The 18,551-nt window shown below is 40.6% G+C and overlaps 1 protein-coding gene across 3 annotated transcripts in view; it reads left to right on the forward strand.

Annotated features, from left to right (window-relative positions):
* FBLN1 (fibulin 1) overlaps nt 1–18,551 on the forward strand; it is an 81,749-nt gene that overhangs the window by 53,572 nt on the left and 9,626 nt on the right. For all 3 annotated transcript variants that reach the window (XM_055808085.1, XM_013300732.3, XM_027789395.2), the window contains exons 15-16: nt 3,389–3,531; nt 5,520–5,651. In XM_055808085.1, coding sequence (XP_055664060.1) covers nt 3,389–3,531; nt 5,520–5,651 — 275 coding nt within the window. The remainder of the gene's footprint in view (nt 1–3,388; nt 3,532–5,519; nt 5,652–18,551) is intronic.

The raw sequence follows: 18,551 nt of genomic DNA on the forward strand, positions 1-18,551 counted from the left end.
TAATTACGTAGGATAAAGATTCAAAAATAAACTTCAGTATTGCAAGCATTAATATACATTTGTTTGGCAGGAAAAGGAGGGAGTGTGAGAATTTGGCCCTCGGTATTGTAAAATGCTACCATATTAATTGCATTCAGCAAGTCATTTAAGAACATGGAGCTCAAATTCTCCTGTATTATCTAGATACTTTAATACTGCAGTGTAGCGGGAACTTTCAAGAACGTGTATGTAATTATGTAGCAACACTTATGTGTGTTGTTCTTTCCAAATGAAAATGAAAACATGGCTTCTGGTCCAAAAAAATTACTGATTGAATCCAACAGAGAAATTGAAAAGGAATGACACCAGGACCCAAGAAGAAAGGACCTATTACATTCAGGGAAGGATTATTTGCAAAATAATGCAACTGAGCTGTTTCTTAATATCTTTCTCTTTTAAATGAAAAAGGCCTGGAGGGGGTACCAGCTCCAAAGCTGCAATTTTTGTTAGAGGGGGAAAACTTGAAGGAAAAACCTAAAGAAAGAAAGTTCTCAGCACTTAGGAAGAAACTTTTGTCAGGTACAGTCCCCACTACAGGAGGACATGAGCAAAAAGGAAAACATCAACTCATCAGAAGATCAAATGCAAAGATGACGTTTAAGGATAAAATTAAAAAGTATTTTGAGACCAGAGCACATAATTAATAGCAAATATCAGGATCTGAAATATATGCTAGTTGTCAAAGAAATTACGCCAGAAGATGTCAAAAGATGTGCCATTGAAGCAATGAGAGAACAAAGTGTTACCAGCCTCACTTTGGATATGCTGAAGCAATTAGCGATATCAAAAGAAAGAAGATCAGAATTAATTTAGGCAGGGGAAAATGAAAACGCAAACTCAAGTTTAGTAGTGTGGATACAGCATGCAAAAAGAAAAAAAGTGGGATTTGTAAGAGAAGAGAGAAATGGTGCAAAGAAATAGAGCTGACAAACATTTTTCTGTCACATGTATGTCACAAGTGGGATGGATCTAGAAACTGGTTTTAGTTAGGAACTAACACAAACCACTTGTGGTCATTGTGATCCTCTGTTTCTGTATGCAGGGTACCTAATTCATGTCAGAATGCTTTACTCCAGTGAATCGGAAGTGAGAATTATGAATGTAAGTCTTACTTAGGACTTAATCTTAAAACAAATTCATGACTTTATTGGATGAGAATTTCAGAAATGTTTGTATTTGTCAAATTCTGTTCCAGCTGAAGTCACAAGTGAAGCTCACTTCCCTGGAAGGAGGAATTGCAGACCAATACTGAATCCTTTAGACACTCCCACCACAATGTTTTGCCTACAAATTCCTTTATCTAAATACAGCTATGAAAATTTAGGATGCTGTATGTATTGCAACAGTACTTCATTAGTAGTAATGTCCTAAAATGAGTTACGCAAGCTACTGTTCATTGGTGTCCCTGAATCCTTTAGATGATGCTGTAGTTATTATTTATGTTATATAATGCAAAGAGAAAAGCTTTCAAAGAGTTTTTTCAGCATTTGTAAACACGTTATTGGAAGTAAAACCAGTCTGACTTGGCTGTTGTGACCCCAGCTCAGCAGGACCCTGAGGAAGGATGCAGTGTTTGTGTAGCTCTGTAGATCTAAATCTCTACTGAACTATACAGAGTAAGGATGAAAAAAAGGGAGAGAGGGAAACAAATATGAATGATGTACATTTTGCCTCAGTTCTGTTTGTTATGTATTTTGAAATAGGATATTTTACGCTGGAGCTAGACTCGGTGATTTAGCTGATCCGTATTTCACAGGTGAGGGGGTCAGCTAGCTGGAAGTCCTTGCTTAATTTGGCACCTGAGGTTTAAAGTAAGAAGATGGAACCTGTTATTGTAGATCAGACTGTTATGTCCATATATCCAGAATCCATTTGTTCTAAAATGAACAGCATGAGACATTTCAGCAGAAAGCTCTGTTCCCTGTGAGATGTCTAGGAAATGACAAAATTTTGTACCCAGATAACGGTGAGAAGTAAAAGGTCTCTTCTGGTTTGTATCTCCCAGCCAGTCTCAAAACAACTCCAGAGTAAGAATAACAAGCCAGACTCAGCTGGTGCAAATGAACCCAGCTTCATTGCCTTCCCATGGCCTATGCCAGTTCACATCTGTTGAAGCATGATTTCCTTAATGTTGATTCATGTTTTATCTTTATTTTAGCTTCATACAATATCAGCATGTTTGGCTTTGTTTTCTTTGATGAGCAAATGTGGGTAGCATGTAATAAGAAGTTACTGATGTATTTATTATTAATAGAGCCATGAAGTCCCTTTGAACATCTGAAGAAAGATGGCTTTTAGGTGTGGACTTGGGTAACACATTTTGAAAAGAGCAAGAACCATTTGTTTCTAGAGGTATCTGACAAACTAAAGCTTCCATTTTTGTTTCCCTTTTACTCAGTGAATTTTTCTTCCTTTTAATCTTTTAATTCCCCCCCTCTGACACTGCAGTCTTTTCTTTTTTCGACTTAGAAATATGAAGAAATGGGCAGGTCAAAGTTGAGATCATTTGTGGGGCTTAGTCACATTGTAAGTCCCAGCATAGCCCTTTCATCTCTCATGAACACAGACTGGGTATTGTGTGAAGTTCTTGAACTGTAAGTGACTTTAAATTCACTCTAGTGGACAAGGGTGAGAAGAAGTCATTTAACTTTTAATAGACTTTCAAGGACGAACGAGCAGCTGGTTGAGATGGAATATGAAATGACCCTTACCATTTACCCAAACTCAGAATTCAATCTTTGAGGTTTTTAATAACGTGGTTAACTTTTTTCCTCCCCCAGCTTCCATTCCTTTCCATTTTCTCAGTTTAGATGGAAAGGGGGTGTGTGAAAAAAAAAAAAAAAGGCTTAAGAGAGGCTTTTCTGGCTCCTACTGAAAATCGTGAAAGAAAGTTGGCCCTTCAGATATTTCCTGCCAGATTTCCAGAATGGAAAGAATTGTTTCTACTTTATAATGCCACGATATCACATGGAGTAGAGAAAGGCTTGTGAAGTGCAGCTCCACTGAAATGGTGAGACCACACCAGTGCACTGCAGCTGAGGATCTGGGCCTGGTGGTTTGGTCCTGTTTGTACTTGGAAAGAGACTTTACATGCCAGCTTACGCACTACAGTTCTCCCTGTTTGTACATGCCTGGCTTGAAGAACTGGGTCTGAAGGGGTTTTGACTGCAACGCTTAGCCAAGCCAAATTTTTCAGTGGTCCAGCAGTTTCTGATGATCTGCATTTGTCTAAGTGTTTGAGGTGAAGAATGAACACTTACATCAATTACAGTTTCTGGCTCCCCAGCTTGCAAAACACAAAATAATTCATTTTCAGGATATATATGCGTCTTTCTCTTGTTTCTCTTAGTGTCAGACTTGAAAAGACAGACACTATCCGTTGCATTAAGTCTTGTCGACCAAATGATGTCAGCTGTGTGTTGGATCCGGTCCACACAATTTCCCATACTGTCATTTCGCTGCCCACGTTCAGAGAATTTACAAGACCTGAAGGTAAGTGGTTTGTTCCTTGTTCCATTTAATAGACTACAACATATAAAACCTCCACCGGAAATCCTTGCCTAAAGCCAGACTAGCTACCGGTGCAGTAAAATGTTTGTACGGTTCCAAATTATAGTGTACTATTCATTTAATTAAAACCTTCGATATCCAGGAGTTTTAATTTTATGGGGCAAAGAGAGTAATTCTGAGCTCTAACTCATACAGCTGCCCAGTCTAAGGAAACAGTGAGTCTGAATTCCCATTCACCGCATTTATTCACATAACAGCTGTGTGTTCCATGACTTTTTTCTTCCCTTTTTTGCAGATTTTGCCATAGCAAGTAGGTCCTGATTATATTTCTCTCATCTGTTTATGGTCTGTTGTTCGCTGTTGACAAGTGGCTTCTTCCAAGAATATAGCCTTTATCTGCAAGCAAACGTTAGTCACAAAATACATTGTATTGAATATACTACCTAGTGCTATGATTTGCTGATTTTTGTCCTATGGAAAAAATGTGTTGTTTTTTAAAATATAGGCTAAAGGAAGGAAAATTCCAAGGACTGGACAGAAAGTTTTTGAGCTACAATTTTGAAAAAGCATCCAAGTGAGTGGCTGTCCAGTCATGCAAAGTGAGTTCCCAGCCCCAGATGCTGCACTCTCATGGGTGCTCATGTATTTCTTTAGCTCCTTCAGCCTCTGCAGTACTTGGGAGTTTTTAAATCCTGCAGTTTCACAGCACTCACTTTGCTTTGTTCACGTATAAACTTACAGATCAAAAGCCAAGTTTTGCTCCTTGGCATTTGTATTCATTTTCTGGCAGCTTCGCTGGGGATTGCATGCACATGCATAGGTGGGATGACTGCCTTCAGCCCTGCTTCTGTGCAGGGTGAGCCACTCAGCAGCTCACTGTGTGGCACAGGCACAGAGACAAGAGAAGGGAACAGAGTAAAGGAAGATAATTTTGGAGGGATTTTTAAAGATCTTAAATCCCTATTTCTGATGCACCCAGAGTCTCATCCTTGTGATCTCTGGAAAGTGTCCTAAATAAAAGCCAGAGCCGATTCTTCACTTCTGTACCACGCAGAAGAAGTAGGGCAAGAGACATCCCAATTGTTGTTCATATAGGAACAATTTAACCACCAGTAACTTAGCTGCGTAAAGCTGCTCTGGATTGCGTCAGGCTTTGGCTGGCCCTACTTCACAGGGAGTGGAGGAATGCCCCATAGCCACTTCAACTCCCATACACACCCCTTCAGCTTTACCAGGTGTACTGGCAGCAGAGCTAAGGATTTGGCCCAGGATGCTTCCCAAACCGTTCCCTCATTAGTCCATCCCCATGATTTAATAAAAAGAGATGAGACCTAGTGATCTGAGAGTACTACCGAGGCCCAAAAGATGTTCCTAAACTGTAATTCAGTGCATGGCCTTGGGTGAATTCTTACAGCCCCATGGTTTAGTTTCATCATCTGTGGAGCAAGGATAATAATGAGAATACTATAATACTTACCTTCCTCACAAGGGGCTTGAAAAATAGTCTAACTTTAAAAAAAAAAACAACTAAAACCTTCCTCCAATACTCAAAAGAACCCTGTAATTTGTAATAGCAATACTTTGTGAAGCTGCCTAAGGAAGTCAAGAGTTCAGGCGTTTATCTGTTTGGTCCCCCTCCACTACCCACCCCGTGGATCCTCAGTGTTGTCCTCTTTGAGTACACGCTGGAAGTCTGACTGGTTTCTAAGAGTGGTCTTTCTGGACTCTAAAAGTAATAATGTTTTGGCTTCAGGGCTTCTTGGGTGGTGCAGAAGAAAATAAATCTGTCCGAATCCTCCATTCCCCTAGATTTTCTTTCTTTCCATTTCAGAGGACAAACTGGGAGTGGTGTGGGAGGGTGGTGTCCTCCACCAGCTTTGAGGACAAGTCATTTTGGATCAGATTCTGTCAGGTACTTCAGTGATGTTTTCAAATACTGCTCAGTTCATTCTGTGGTACTCTATTTGCAGAGATTATTTTTCTTCGTGCCATCACACCTACATATCCAGCCAACCAGGCAGATATCATATTTGACATAACAGAAGGAAATTTAAGAGATTCCTTTGATATCATCAAGCGTTACATGGATGGTATGACAGTGGGTGAGTAGAGTATTTTCTGTTTACTTTCTTCACTCAGTAATATTGTAGAACAAGGTTGAAGAAGTAATTAATTCCCACCTTGATTTTCAAACCTGAATTGATTTAATATTCTCCAGTCCTGTATGTGTAATTTGAGCTAATACCACAGGTAATTTTTTATTCAAAATACCAGAGGCCTAAACTTTAATTTGAGAAGTATTTTAACTTTTTTCAGAACGGGTTCTAATTACAAATGCAAATGGCTTAGTTTTAAAATGGTGAGGTTTGCCCATTATAATCAAACCAAATATAAAATATGTAGTATGTCAGCAAAGAGACTGTAAATTTAATTAACTGTTCTTTCTTGTTTAAACAGCATTGCACCAGGTTTTGGATAATAACAAATTTTTTAAAGCAGGACTGATTTTACTGAAACTGTTGCCTGTTTTAATGTTTAATGACAGGTAGTTCAGTTTTAAATAAATACCTCTGTTGAGGGTTAAAGGGATCTGTCAAATGCTGTGGTTTAAAAGAAACTTCAGAACGGAACATACCCATTTGATTTACAGTCTCAGCTTGGCAGGGAGGAGACAGGGCAGGAGGTACAGCTGTGCATATGGGTCTGCGCTAGACCTGCATGTATATGGGTCTGCGCTAGACCTGCATCTCCTCGTGTAGCAGGGAGGGGCTGCAGCACGACCTGCAATGGTGCTTTCTGGGAGGTGTCCTTCACAGCAGGGCCCTTTTAGGGGATATAATGCATACTGTATCAAGTATGTAATGTGTAGAGTGTATGTGGTATTTATACATACATGCATACAGATACATATTTCCAGTGTGTACTGCAGCTTGGCTCTCACTCTGCAACGCAAAATACCCGGGAGTAGCTGGCAAACTATGGGAAGGCTGGTGTGAGCAGAAGCAGGTCCCAGCTGATGGGCTGCTCTGCCCAGTGTGAGTTGCTAATGCAGTTGGCAGGGGAATGTGCTGTGATTCTCATGTTTAGAGAATGAAAATGCCAGGTATTAAAAAGTAGTATTTGATTGATCTTTAATAATGTTTTTTTATGAAAAAAGGACCATTGTTCCCAGTGAACATTTGTGCTTCCGTATTTGAGTGTGCATGTTCTGCTCAGGTTTATACACATGTTTCTGGGCTTTCTAGCAGGACTTGTCCGGATGAAAAGAAAAATCTCTGCTGTGCTTCTTCAATACTGATGGTTTGTGACAAAGTCATATTTAGCATGAGCTGAAGGTGGCACTGTTGCATTGCGGAAGCACGGTAGCACAACAGCTGTGCAAAGGTTTTATGAACCGTAGATAAAAATCATAAGTCATTAGGTTTATATTTCTTTCTTTATCGCACAGAAGTATACATGTGAATGCTGAGAAAGAGGGACAGTCTGTTAAAGCAGGATGGTAAGATTACAGATTTCAGGTATTGGGTTGATTCTTCGGAAGAGTATAAATGTTATCAGATCCCACAGTAGTTACAGTAGTTTGCTTTTCATGCTGTGTGCTTCTTTCTGTCTGAAATAAGAAAGAAGGATGTGTTTAGAAATTTGACTGGCCAAGGTATTCGCCTAAGGGAAGCGTTTCCATTTTGAATAATAGGACTGCATGTCAATGGTATTTTACTTGGTAAACTGGATATCTGCCTCACAACGTTAGGAGAGAAAGCATATTTTTATACCCCAGGTTTAGAGGGTATGATATATGCCCAAGTACATTCCCCGCTCTGCAAAAGAATTAGGCAACTGTTTCTTCACCTCAGTTCCCCCATGTGCAACATGGAGATGATAAAACATGCCTACTACTGTCTTAATTAATTCTTGTATGTAAGTGTCTTAATTAATTCCTCTATGTAAAAGTACTTTGAGATTAATGGATGGAAGCTGCAAAGTAGTTGCCTGCAGCAGAATTGGAAAAGGAAAAACAAAACAAAACCCCAGTTGGTATTACCTGGAGGGGCAGTGGTTCAGGACAGCATGTTGTATGTGTGAAATTAGGATTGCAAATAATTCTGCCAGCAGCAGTTCTGCTGCTCTCATCATAATATCATTTTTTTTGTTATTAATAATCAGAACGTTAGGTGTTCCCATAAAAGTTCTGGGAAGTTCTCAAGACAAATAAGTAAGATGGGATCCTAGTCCACAGGAGTTCACAAAGTAAGTCCCTTCTGTAAAGAAAGGGGGAGTGTTTGTATAAGGGTGGAAAAAGACAAAGGACATAAATGGTAACAGAAAGCTTTATTGGTTATCAGAAAGCTTTATTGGTTATCCCATTAAATCATAGGAACATAACTGTGGGGATGTAACTTAGGGATTCCAGCAGAGCAAATGCCCAACTAGCCCAGTAACCAGTGTCCAACATATGGCCCAGTAACAGACAGGTATGCAGGAATCTTTCTCCAAATATAATATTCCAACTTGCTGTAGTCAGTTTATACGCTTCTGGGAGAGCACACCTGGACCATCATGCTTGATGACCACTCATGGACATGTCTCTTGAATCTGTGTAGCCTACTTTTTAATCTTTTTTTGCAGCTGATAATGGAGAGGAAAGTATACATTTACTCTGATAATAAATCATAGATGCATGGGTAAAAGGAATAACAAGCATGTTTCATTCTGTTATAATATTTTAGGAGAAATGACTGGATTATCAAAGCTATTTTGTCTGCTAATGGAGATTAGATCACCAAATACCTTTACAAGACAAATCTTCTCTACAAAAGAAAAGGTAAAAAACCTCTATAGGAGAGGTTTTTTAAAAAGACAAGACTTGGACTAGCTCAGAGAGAGATGAAATGTGTAAGAGCATATGGAAAAAAGTAGGAAAATACTTACCAGTGTTACTGAAAGTGCCGAGTGTAATAAAGCCTGACAATGTCAGAACAAAGGAAACCAACAAAGGGATTCAAAGAAAGGAGGGAGCACTGGGAAAAGCGGGGTAGAAAGGACAGATCAGTGAGGATGCTCTTCCAGGAAGTCCTTCAGTAGTAAACCAGTTTTTTTCTAGGTTGTCACAAACAAGAAAAGAGATGACACCTTAAGAAGGACCTGCATCTAAACTGTGTTTGTGTGAATGGGAAGGCACAAGATGCTCTCAAAAGTATAACACTAAAAAAGAGTGATAAGCTACAGGTTTCTTTTGGTAAAGGTCTAGAGGGTGAGAGGAGCTGCTAGAGATGGAGGTGCAGAAGAGAAATGAGGACTTCAACACTGACAGAGAATTGTGGACTGAAGAGAGTCAGGTCATCAGTTTTAGCTATTGTCCCTTTAAGTTGACACCAAGACGTCAAGGAGAAGGTGTTAGCGAAGATGAGAAATAGGTAGGATTGGATGGAGAGTGGCTGATCAGGCTGGTTGTGAGTTGTTGATGGAGAGAGAGCAGCTGAGGTCATAGGAGGAGGTAAGTGTGTAGGAGCAGGTTGTGAGGAAGGAAAGAGAAAGTAGAAACAGAGTGAAGAGCTGCCCCAGGGAATGTTAGAAAAAGAAAGAACACAGTCTCCCAAAGGAGATAAGGGAGGAGCAGGCACAAAGGTAGGAGAAGAAAGAGACAATGACAGTATTGCAAAATCAGGGGAAGAAAATACATCAGATGGGAATCAATGATCAGCAGTATCAGACACAGAAGAGCCAAAAGACATAAAAACAGGCTCCAAAACTAGCTGTGCTGACCTACAGAAAATAACGTCCAGTGGAAGAGAAGGAACCAAACCCAGCCTGCTGGAGTGGCACTGCATAGACTTCATGCAAGCTGAAGAAAAAGAATTGTGTCAAAAGTTGCCTCCAACACTTGTACCCCGTTGTGTTAAAGACATGTGAAACCCCATTCTTCCCTGGGTCAAGAAGTGCTGTAGACTCTCTGTTGCCTGGCGTGGTGATGGGCCAAGGTGGCACTGAATCCAAAAGATACTGTTAACAACTGTACATCACTTACTAGCATGGGCGGGAGAAAAACAGAAGTGCAGACTTACCCAGGTTTGTGGGTTTTTTTAAGCTTTTATAGACTTTTCACTACATTCCTCCTTTAACCAGCTGTCAGTGAAAAATGAAGAATGCATTTTCAGCCTGTACAAAAATGTCCTATCAATGCCTCGGGTATTATCAGATACTATAAAACATTTCCCCCCTCAGCTATGCATTCATTTTCTTAGGTGACTGTAATACCACCTTGTAGTCTGGAAAACTTCAGGAAGATTAAAAAATTTCATAATACAGCTAAAAAAATGTAAAAACTACTAAAAGTAGTTTTGATAGGCTGAAATCTTCCATATTGCATTTAATACTAACCTAAGCATATATTCTTACCTATTATGCAGATTGATACTATTCTTACCAAAAATATCCAGAGCCAATAAATTATAAAATTGCACTTGTACCTATAGAGCTTCTCAGCGGTGTGGTGCTGGTGCTTGAGTACACGGTGTCAACAATTGCTTATAATTTTAGAGGTATGTACTACTGATCTCCACTTTTGTTTGGAAGGATTTCACTGCTACCTCTGTCCTGACTTTCCAGCCTCTTACACATGTGATAGTTCATGATTTTACCTTTGAACCATTACAGAAAGCATCTCAACTACTGATAGTGCAACACTGGATTTATTAGTAGTCTAATTTCTACTATGGTATCATCATTCATATGTTCCAGAGGCTAGGGAGAGACTTTTAAAGAATGGTCAGAAGGTAAACAAAAGCAGGTACCATAGAAAGGGTGCTTGTGGGATCCCATATTGATAGGGGGCAGGAGAAGGAGGCTGGAGGTTTATTTGACTTTTTGGGCAACCTGTCCCTAGCACAGGGGTAGTAGTTCTGTATCTCATAAGTAGTTTGGCCGTTCCCAGTGTGGCAAAGTCTTTTCAGTCTGCCACGCAAATGCTTGTATGGTCTGACATTGAATTCAGAGTCACTGGATTGCAAAATATTTGTCTCTGAACTGTGTTCCTGGACCCACTCTGCAGTGCTGGGCAAGTAGCTTCACATTCCTCTCTGCTTCTCCCTTATCCTCTCTTGCTCTAGACTCTTTATCTTTGGGCCAGAGGCTGGCTGGCTCTTACTGTGCATTTGTTACGGTGTTTAGCATAATGAGATCCTCAGACTGATTTGGGCTTCCTGGCACAGCTGTGATGCTAAAAGTAGTTCATCTACAGTTGCTTTTCTGTGGGGAAATGGCAGCTAGGTATAGGCAGAGCCAGGGCATCCAGGAGAGCTCCGCTGCTCACTGGGGCGCAGATTTCAGCATATACATTATCTCCCCTTGTGGATACTTCTACTAGAAAGTAAGCAACAATAGCCACCTTTTGTTATGACTATAATGTCATTACCATGAAATGACAATGGTGTCTGGTGATACAAAACCCGTGCTGTCCAGTCATTCACAGTCAGCACACAGAGCAGGGACATAATTCAGTAGGTTTTTCGACAGGCTTTTGGAGCCTTACATTAAAAAAAGACACAGTTATTTTCAGTATCTTTGTGCTGGTTTCATCTACACTTGCCCCTTTCACGAGAGGAGCCCTTCAGCAAAGAATATTTTGTGAGTTTTTCTGTATGCCAGGTTGCCCTGTCGAAATTAGTAGCTATGCATTTGAGACAAGGGTACCCAGAAGCCATTTGGTAAACGGGATCCTAGATTTATTGCCTGAACCTGCCCTTTCGGGATGCTGATGACTGCACTGTGCGGTAGTCAAATCTCTCAACACCCTCCCTCCCCTCCAGAAAAAATGTCAGCCTGGAGAGCTCTTCTGGAGGCAAACAAGTAATTCGAGCAGAAGGTGAATTTTCATTTTGTATCCGAGAAATGCTGAAGGTGCCTTTCTGGTGAGAATGAGTCTCGTGCTCGAGTGGAACAACCTTCCTAATGCCAAATTTCACTTGAGCACATTGCAAGTATCTGGTTAATCAAACGTTCCTCCTTGATCAATGTTCATCTCACCCCTCGGGTAGGAAAGTGTAACGTATTAGAAAAACATTCATACAGACCACCTTTGGTTACAGTTTCCATAAAGCCAGCAGACAAATAAATCACACTGCAACCTTGACAAAGTTTTGTGAACTGTGACTTGAAGTATAAAACCTGCCAACTTAGGAAAGAAATGGACTGAGTCAGGGAACAGCTAAGGGGACCAGCAAAGGTCCTTGGTTCAGATTACATAGCATGCATTTTTGGTATTAATTTTAAACAGTGGGATGAGATACTACATATATGAACAAATAAAGACAGGTTTGGAATCCAGTACACCAAGAACCGTACTATAGCAATTCCTCTGAGAAATGTCTGTGTGAATTCAGCCTTCTGAGGTGCTTTGCCTGGTTTAGAGTAGCCAGAGACATGCTTTTCTGAGGCTCTCCAAGTGTGAAATATTTGTGCAACTGTTTCAGCTGCTTCTGCTGCTACTCCTGACTTTGTGTGTTGATAGCAAGCATATCATTCCTGCAGTAGCATCTACACACCCTATAAAAGTAGAGACAGAAGATAAGAGACTCGAGGCATGTCATAAATCTTTCCCAGTAAGATGCACAGCTTACTTAAAAAAATTTAATGAAAACAAAAACAAAAACAAAAACAACCAAAAAAGCCACCCTAACTTTTATTTTTAAAGGGGTCAAATGTGGTGAAGTGACCCCTTATTTCAGCCTTGTTTTGAGAATTTGGTCAGGGATTAACACACATTAAGATTCAGAAAGCTTCCCTTTTCAGAAGTTCTGCTAACAATACCAGCAGAGCTGTCGCCTCTAGGTGATGACTGAGCAGCTATATAAAGGCTTTCACGTCAAATTCTCAGGATTATGTACTTTTTCTTCCATGGTAAATTGAATCACAGAGCCATATCGTGCTGTGTGCCATAATGTAGCTTTTTGCCAAGAAATGCTTAGGGTTACAATAATTAATTGCCCAGGTGTCATGGATATGCTACTGTATCAAAGCTTGGCTGAAATGGAATAATGAGGTTGTGGGACAGGTAGGGTAAACTAAGCCACTCTCACTAAATGGAGAGAGAACATGTATGTGATGGTGTACCACGATGGACACTAAACCCCCTGTAAAAAGATAGTGGGAATAAAGTATCAGGAGGCTGACATATGTGATTTTGCATGTTTTGCACATTCAGCCTTGAAGTTTTCCCACCTGTTTTTGTAATATATGATTTTTACACTGCATAAAGCATGTCACGTTCTCAAAGGTGGAACAGGAAAGATTAAAAAATATATGGTGGAAACTATTTTTTAATGAGGCTACTTCAAGTACAGTTATTGCATTTTAGGCATGAGTGATTTCGCAGCATTGTCAACATTAAAACCCATTGCGAGGTTTGGCTGGAAGGCAAACCAGAGATCTGAAAGCACTTCAAGTTTGCCAAACCAAGATAAGAGCACATCTCTCTGAAGTTATTTGGTATCCTTAATAAAGATCACAGTATTTGTAAACTAGCCAAACCTCAGTAAAATCAAAGGTTGTTTTTAATTCTTTCGTAATACCAAGGCTCCATATGATCCAACATGACAGATAATAGCTTTGAAAATATTTACCATTTGTTTCTGGCCAAAAATTGTATTAATACCATGAGGCCTCTTTATTGCCTCTTTATTTGATGCATTTCAGCAATCAAAGCTTTCTAGAGAAGCCCAAGTGTTAACAAAATTAAATTTCATTGAGTGGTTGAAGGGTAACATTTATAGTAAATTGAATCCCAAATTTCTGATCTGTTGAATAAGGCAGAAAGATCCTTTTTCATGCTGAAATGTAATTCCTGTGCTGTAATTTCCTTTTTCTTTTTTTCTTTAGAGGTGAAAGGAAAGGCAAAAAGAGAAGCAGATTCAGTTTTAGCTAAATATAAACTAAGACTTGCACCCTAGGTTGAAACTTCAAAGGCTACAAGTACCTGGAGAGTTTTAGACACAATTGTTTGGACAGTCTTTAAAGGAGAGCTTTGTCTTTATGTGCCTTGTAAATGATTACAGTGATCAATAGATCCTCTGAGCACAGGAGGGATCTGAGCAATAAGTGTAGCTTATGGTCGCAGGCGCAGGCCCACCTCGTTACACTGCTGTTTTTTTCTGAGGGGCATCTTGTCCTACCCCCCTGCTCTATGACACCTCTCAGAGGAGGATACAGTACAGCTTGGAGCTGCACTTTTGGGTCGTGGTTACTGAATTGCTGCAGGGACACAGGCATTTTTGTCTCTCCCTGAGATAACATGCCACCCCACCGTGGTCAGCACTGCAATCCAACTGGCCCAAGGCATCAGGAGTCCCCTTCAGGCCAGTGGTGCAATACTCACTGTTACAGCACCTAAGTCACCATTGCCTTTCTGTTCCCTAATCAGGAACATTGGGGTTGTATTAAGTGACCTCGAGCTTTGTTGGTGCTCAAAAGGGAGTTCCCCCTTTCCCACCTACCTCTGAACAAAGGCTCCAGCCCTTTCCCTGTTGTCAGTGTTAGTGCTTGTGCAGCAAGCTACATTTTTGGTTCTTTTCTCTCAGTTGTTAATCCAAGAGAAGGGGGGAGGATATAGCAGGACCACTATTTTTGATCAGCTTACACCAACAGTGAAATCACCCTAAACGTCATGTAGCTTATGAAAGTGAGATTTTTTTTGTGTCCAAACTGACTTTTTTTTATAAGCACTTGGTTGCTCAAAAGTTGATAATTAGGCCATTTTCTTAGGAATTTGAATAAAGATCTGGGAGGTTCATGTTTGAAAAGGTCATGATGTTGAAAATCTTGTCCCCAGGTACTTCAGCAAAGATATGTATTGCCAGCCACACTGCTGTGAAGCAGTTTTCCGTCAGCATAGAAACCTTGTTAACATCCAACTCTAACTTGATTCTCCAAATCTGTTACTTTGTGAAGTGTTCGCCATCAAACTTGAACGAAGGTCTAATTCACAACGTTATGAGGGCAATATACTTCAAAGCAAGAGGAAATCTATTTCACTACTTGTATTTTGATTAATGAGTTTTCTGAATCCTTTAACCGTATTTATTTTTGTCAAGTGTGGCAGCTCAAGGATTAATGATAACTTCAGAGCTATTTTTCTGTATATGATATGATGCCTGCAGTGATGATTACCAAGATATATTTCATTTTCCAAAGAGCAGCCACTTATTAATAAAACAGATTATATCAGAAACTATAGAGCACCACATAGCAGGAGCCTGTGTTGTTATTGTCACAAATAATTGAGAGAAATATAGATAGCTTGCACAAAAAAAAAGAGAGAGAAAAAAAAATGAAGATGACTGTTTAGCTTTTGAGAGATGGAAGAATCTAAGGTGTACATTAACTTTCTGAAGTCATCAGACATCTGGTGGTCTGGGAAATGCCTGCAGTTTGACAGCTAGATTGTGCCTTTAGGCACAGTCATGAACTGAGGAGGACTGGAGGAACATAATGCCTGTGAGACTGCCTGTGGAGGCGCAGTCCACTGCTGTGAAGAGCAAAAAGAAGGGCTTCTACAAGCACATCAACAGCAAAAGGAAGACTGGGAAAAATGTGGACCTGCTTCTGAATGGGGCAGGAGACCTGGTGTCAAAAGACATGGAAAAAGCTGAAGTATTCAGTGCCGCCTCTGTCTCATTCTTTACTGATAAGACTGGCCTTCAGGAGTCCTGAGGCCCTCAGGGCAACAGGAAGCTCTGGAGCAAGAAATACTTACCCTGGGGGGAGGAGGATCAGGTTAGGGAACATTTAAGCAAGCTGGACATACCCAAGTTCATGGGAGCTGAGGTGGGCCACCACAAGCACTGAGGGAACTAGCCAATGTCATTGCAAGGCCACTCTCAGTTATCTTTGAAAGGTTGTGATCAGAAGTTCCCATGGACTGGGAGAAGGCAAATGTCACTGCACTCTTCAGGAAGGCCAAGAAAGAGGACCTAGGGAACTACAGGCTGGTCAGCCTCACATCAGTCCCTGGGAAGGTGATGGAGCAAATCTGCCTGGAAACCATTTCCAAATATGTTAAGGACAAGGAGGTGACTGGGAGTAGTCAGCAAGGATTAATGATGGGGAAATCATGCCTGACCAACCTCTCAGCCTTCTGCAAAGAGGTGACTGGATTAGTGGATGAGAGAAGAGCGGATGTCGCTTATCTTGACTGTAGTAAGGCTTTCAACACCCGTTTTCCTTAATGTCCTTAGAGGCAGCCTGAGGAATTGTAGACTAGGTAAATGAACTGTGAGGTAAACTGAAAACACTGAACTGCCAGGCTGCAAGCGTTGTGAACAGAAGCACAGCTGGCAGCCAGTCACCAGTGGTGTATCTAGAGGATCGATACTGGGCCCAGTTTCTTCGTTAATGGCCTGGATGATGGGATAGAGTGCACCTTACCAGGTTTGAAGAGGAAACAGAACTGTGCTGAGTGGCTGATACACTGAAGGGTTGTACTGCCATTCAGAGGGACCTCAGCTGTCTGGAGTAATGGTCTGACAGGAACCTCATGAAGTTCAGCAAAGGGAAATACAGAGTCCTGCCCCAGGGCAGCAATAACCCTGTGTACCAGTACACACTGGAGGCTTACCAGCTGGAAGGCAGCTCTGCAGAGGAAGACGTGGGGATCCTGGTGGATACTAAGTTGATCATGAACTGATGACATGCCCTTGTGCCAAAAACAGCCAGTGGGCTGCATTAGGAAGAGTGTTGCCAGCAGGCTCAAGGGGGTCATCCTTCCCCTCTACCAGCACTGGTGAGGTCACCACTGAGTGCTGTGTCCAGCTCTGGGCTTCCTGGTGTAAGAACGACGTGGACAGAGTGGAGAGAAGACGGCAATTAAGATGATTAAGGTACTGGAGCATCTGTCATTTGAGGAGAGGCTGAGAGCTGGGACTGTTCAGCCTGGAGGAGGCTCAAGGAATCTGATCAATTTAATGGGACAGAATAAAGAAGACAGACTCTTCTCAGCGGTGTGGAAAGGACAAGAGTCGAAGGGCACAAACTGAAATACCAGCCATTCCATTTAAACATATGAAAAAACTTTATTTAAATGTGGTTGAACACTGGAACATGTTGCCTGGAGCTGTAGAATCTCCATCCCTAGAGATACTCAAACCCAGAGTGAACAGAGCCCAGACCAACATGCTCTTGGTGACTCTGCTTTGAGCAAGGGCTTGTACAGACGGTCTTCGGAGGTGCTTCCTGCCTCAACTATTATGTGGTTCTGATACTGGTTTGCAATGACGTTGAAAACATGACAGGACTGGATTGCTACTAAAGGGGAAACTTTGCAGCTTTCACTCTACCAAATGTAGTAAGACATTCCCTAATGTGCAATGTTTGAAGGATTATCTTTTCAAAGCTAGGATACATTGTGGAATTATCCAACAGTTTATTCACTTCCCATCTCCCCTGGCATGGTATAGGTCAGTAAGTACTCTAGTAACTATGCTGGCAGAGCAATTTAAACATTAAGAATCATTGCTTTGACATAACATTTTGGAATAAAGAGCAGCCTTTGGGAAAGGAATTTAATTAAACTTTAACATATGCAAAGCCCCAAAGCTTTTTACAGAAAAAAATTGATAAAAGAGCCTAAAATATATATTTTCTGTTTGTGACCAGGATGTGAATTATTTTTCAACCTTGTTGATGAACTTTGTATATTTGTAATGAGTACTGAAAAAGAAATAACTTTTTTATTGCAAATCTTAACATGACTAGTTTGAGTTGAGGGCTACAGAGCCAAAACCCAATTTGGCTATATAGTTTTGGCTTCATGCTATAGATATGTATTTACATGTTGTAGACTGGAATAGTCTGGTATTCAAGCCTAACCTGCAACTCATTGTCTATGGTTTGATCCAAGGAAGCATTTATTCATGGCTTTTTTTTTTCTTTTTTTTTTTTTTTCTCTTGTTCATTTCTGGAATGATTGTATCAACTTTACCTTTTAAAATAGCCACTGCAATGATCATTTCCCTGGTCCTAAACTTCCTAATTGCCTGAACATCTCTTTTGAAACTATGACTAGGCTCTTAAGAAACACTGATGCATCTGAGATGTTTATTCGTAATTTTGAAAATCTTGGCCAGCAGTATAAAGGAAGAGGCCTTGAGGAGAAAAGCAAACTTGAAATTACTGAATTATAGTCCAGGATCTTGCATTAACATGAGAAGATTGGTCTTCTTGTATTGCTTAAGGGAAACTCGGCATGCTTTTCCCCTACAAAAAGTTGTTCACCACGCGTTACTGCTAGCGTGCCAGTGTTTTGGGCTACTTTTCTTTAATAGCTGTGCAATGCCTTTAGGTTCCAGGAGGCTGAGGTGATAACCCCTCGGCTTCATTACTGCAACATCCACATGGCACCAAAGAAGATCGCTAATATTAGGGGAGAGCCTATGTCCATCCTTTGTATATAATCATACATACTCGTGGCCTGACACAGACTAGCAGACTATTTGAAGGCTATTTTTGTGATTCCCAAAGATCCATTGCTTTAAAAAGGGTAGTTATTGTTGCACTGTGGCAGCTAGGACTATTCATCTCTGACAAGGCTGTAAAAAGGACCAGAGTGTTTTTTTTGTGGGTAAACAGAGATCAAGGAACAGCCAAATGTAGGTCTTCAGAACATAGGCTGTGATTATTTGGAAGTTAATATAAAGCCCAATAAATTACCTGAGTTTCAGTTGAATTTAGGCTCTAGTTCCACAGCTCTTACCACATTCTGGTACTTGAATTTTTCCAAATTAATCATTTCATGTTCCAAGAATCCATTTAAAACACAAGGAAAATAGCTAGAGGAAAAATTATAAGGTGTTTTTTGTGTCATTGAAATCTCTCTGGTAGGTGTCACTAGCAGCTCATCCCAAAAGTTCCATCTGAAAATAGATGGCACTCACTCTCACTATGTAATAGCACACTCACTTGCCAGTCCTTCCTGTGTTTTTTTCAAAGGGGGCACATTTTGTGATGGACTTTAG

The sequence above is a fragment of the Falco peregrinus genome, chromosome 6, assembly GCF_023634155.1.
Source record: "Falco peregrinus isolate bFalPer1 chromosome 6, bFalPer1.pri, whole genome shotgun sequence".
Taxonomy (NCBI): domain Eukaryota; kingdom Metazoa; phylum Chordata; class Aves; order Falconiformes; family Falconidae; genus Falco; species Falco peregrinus.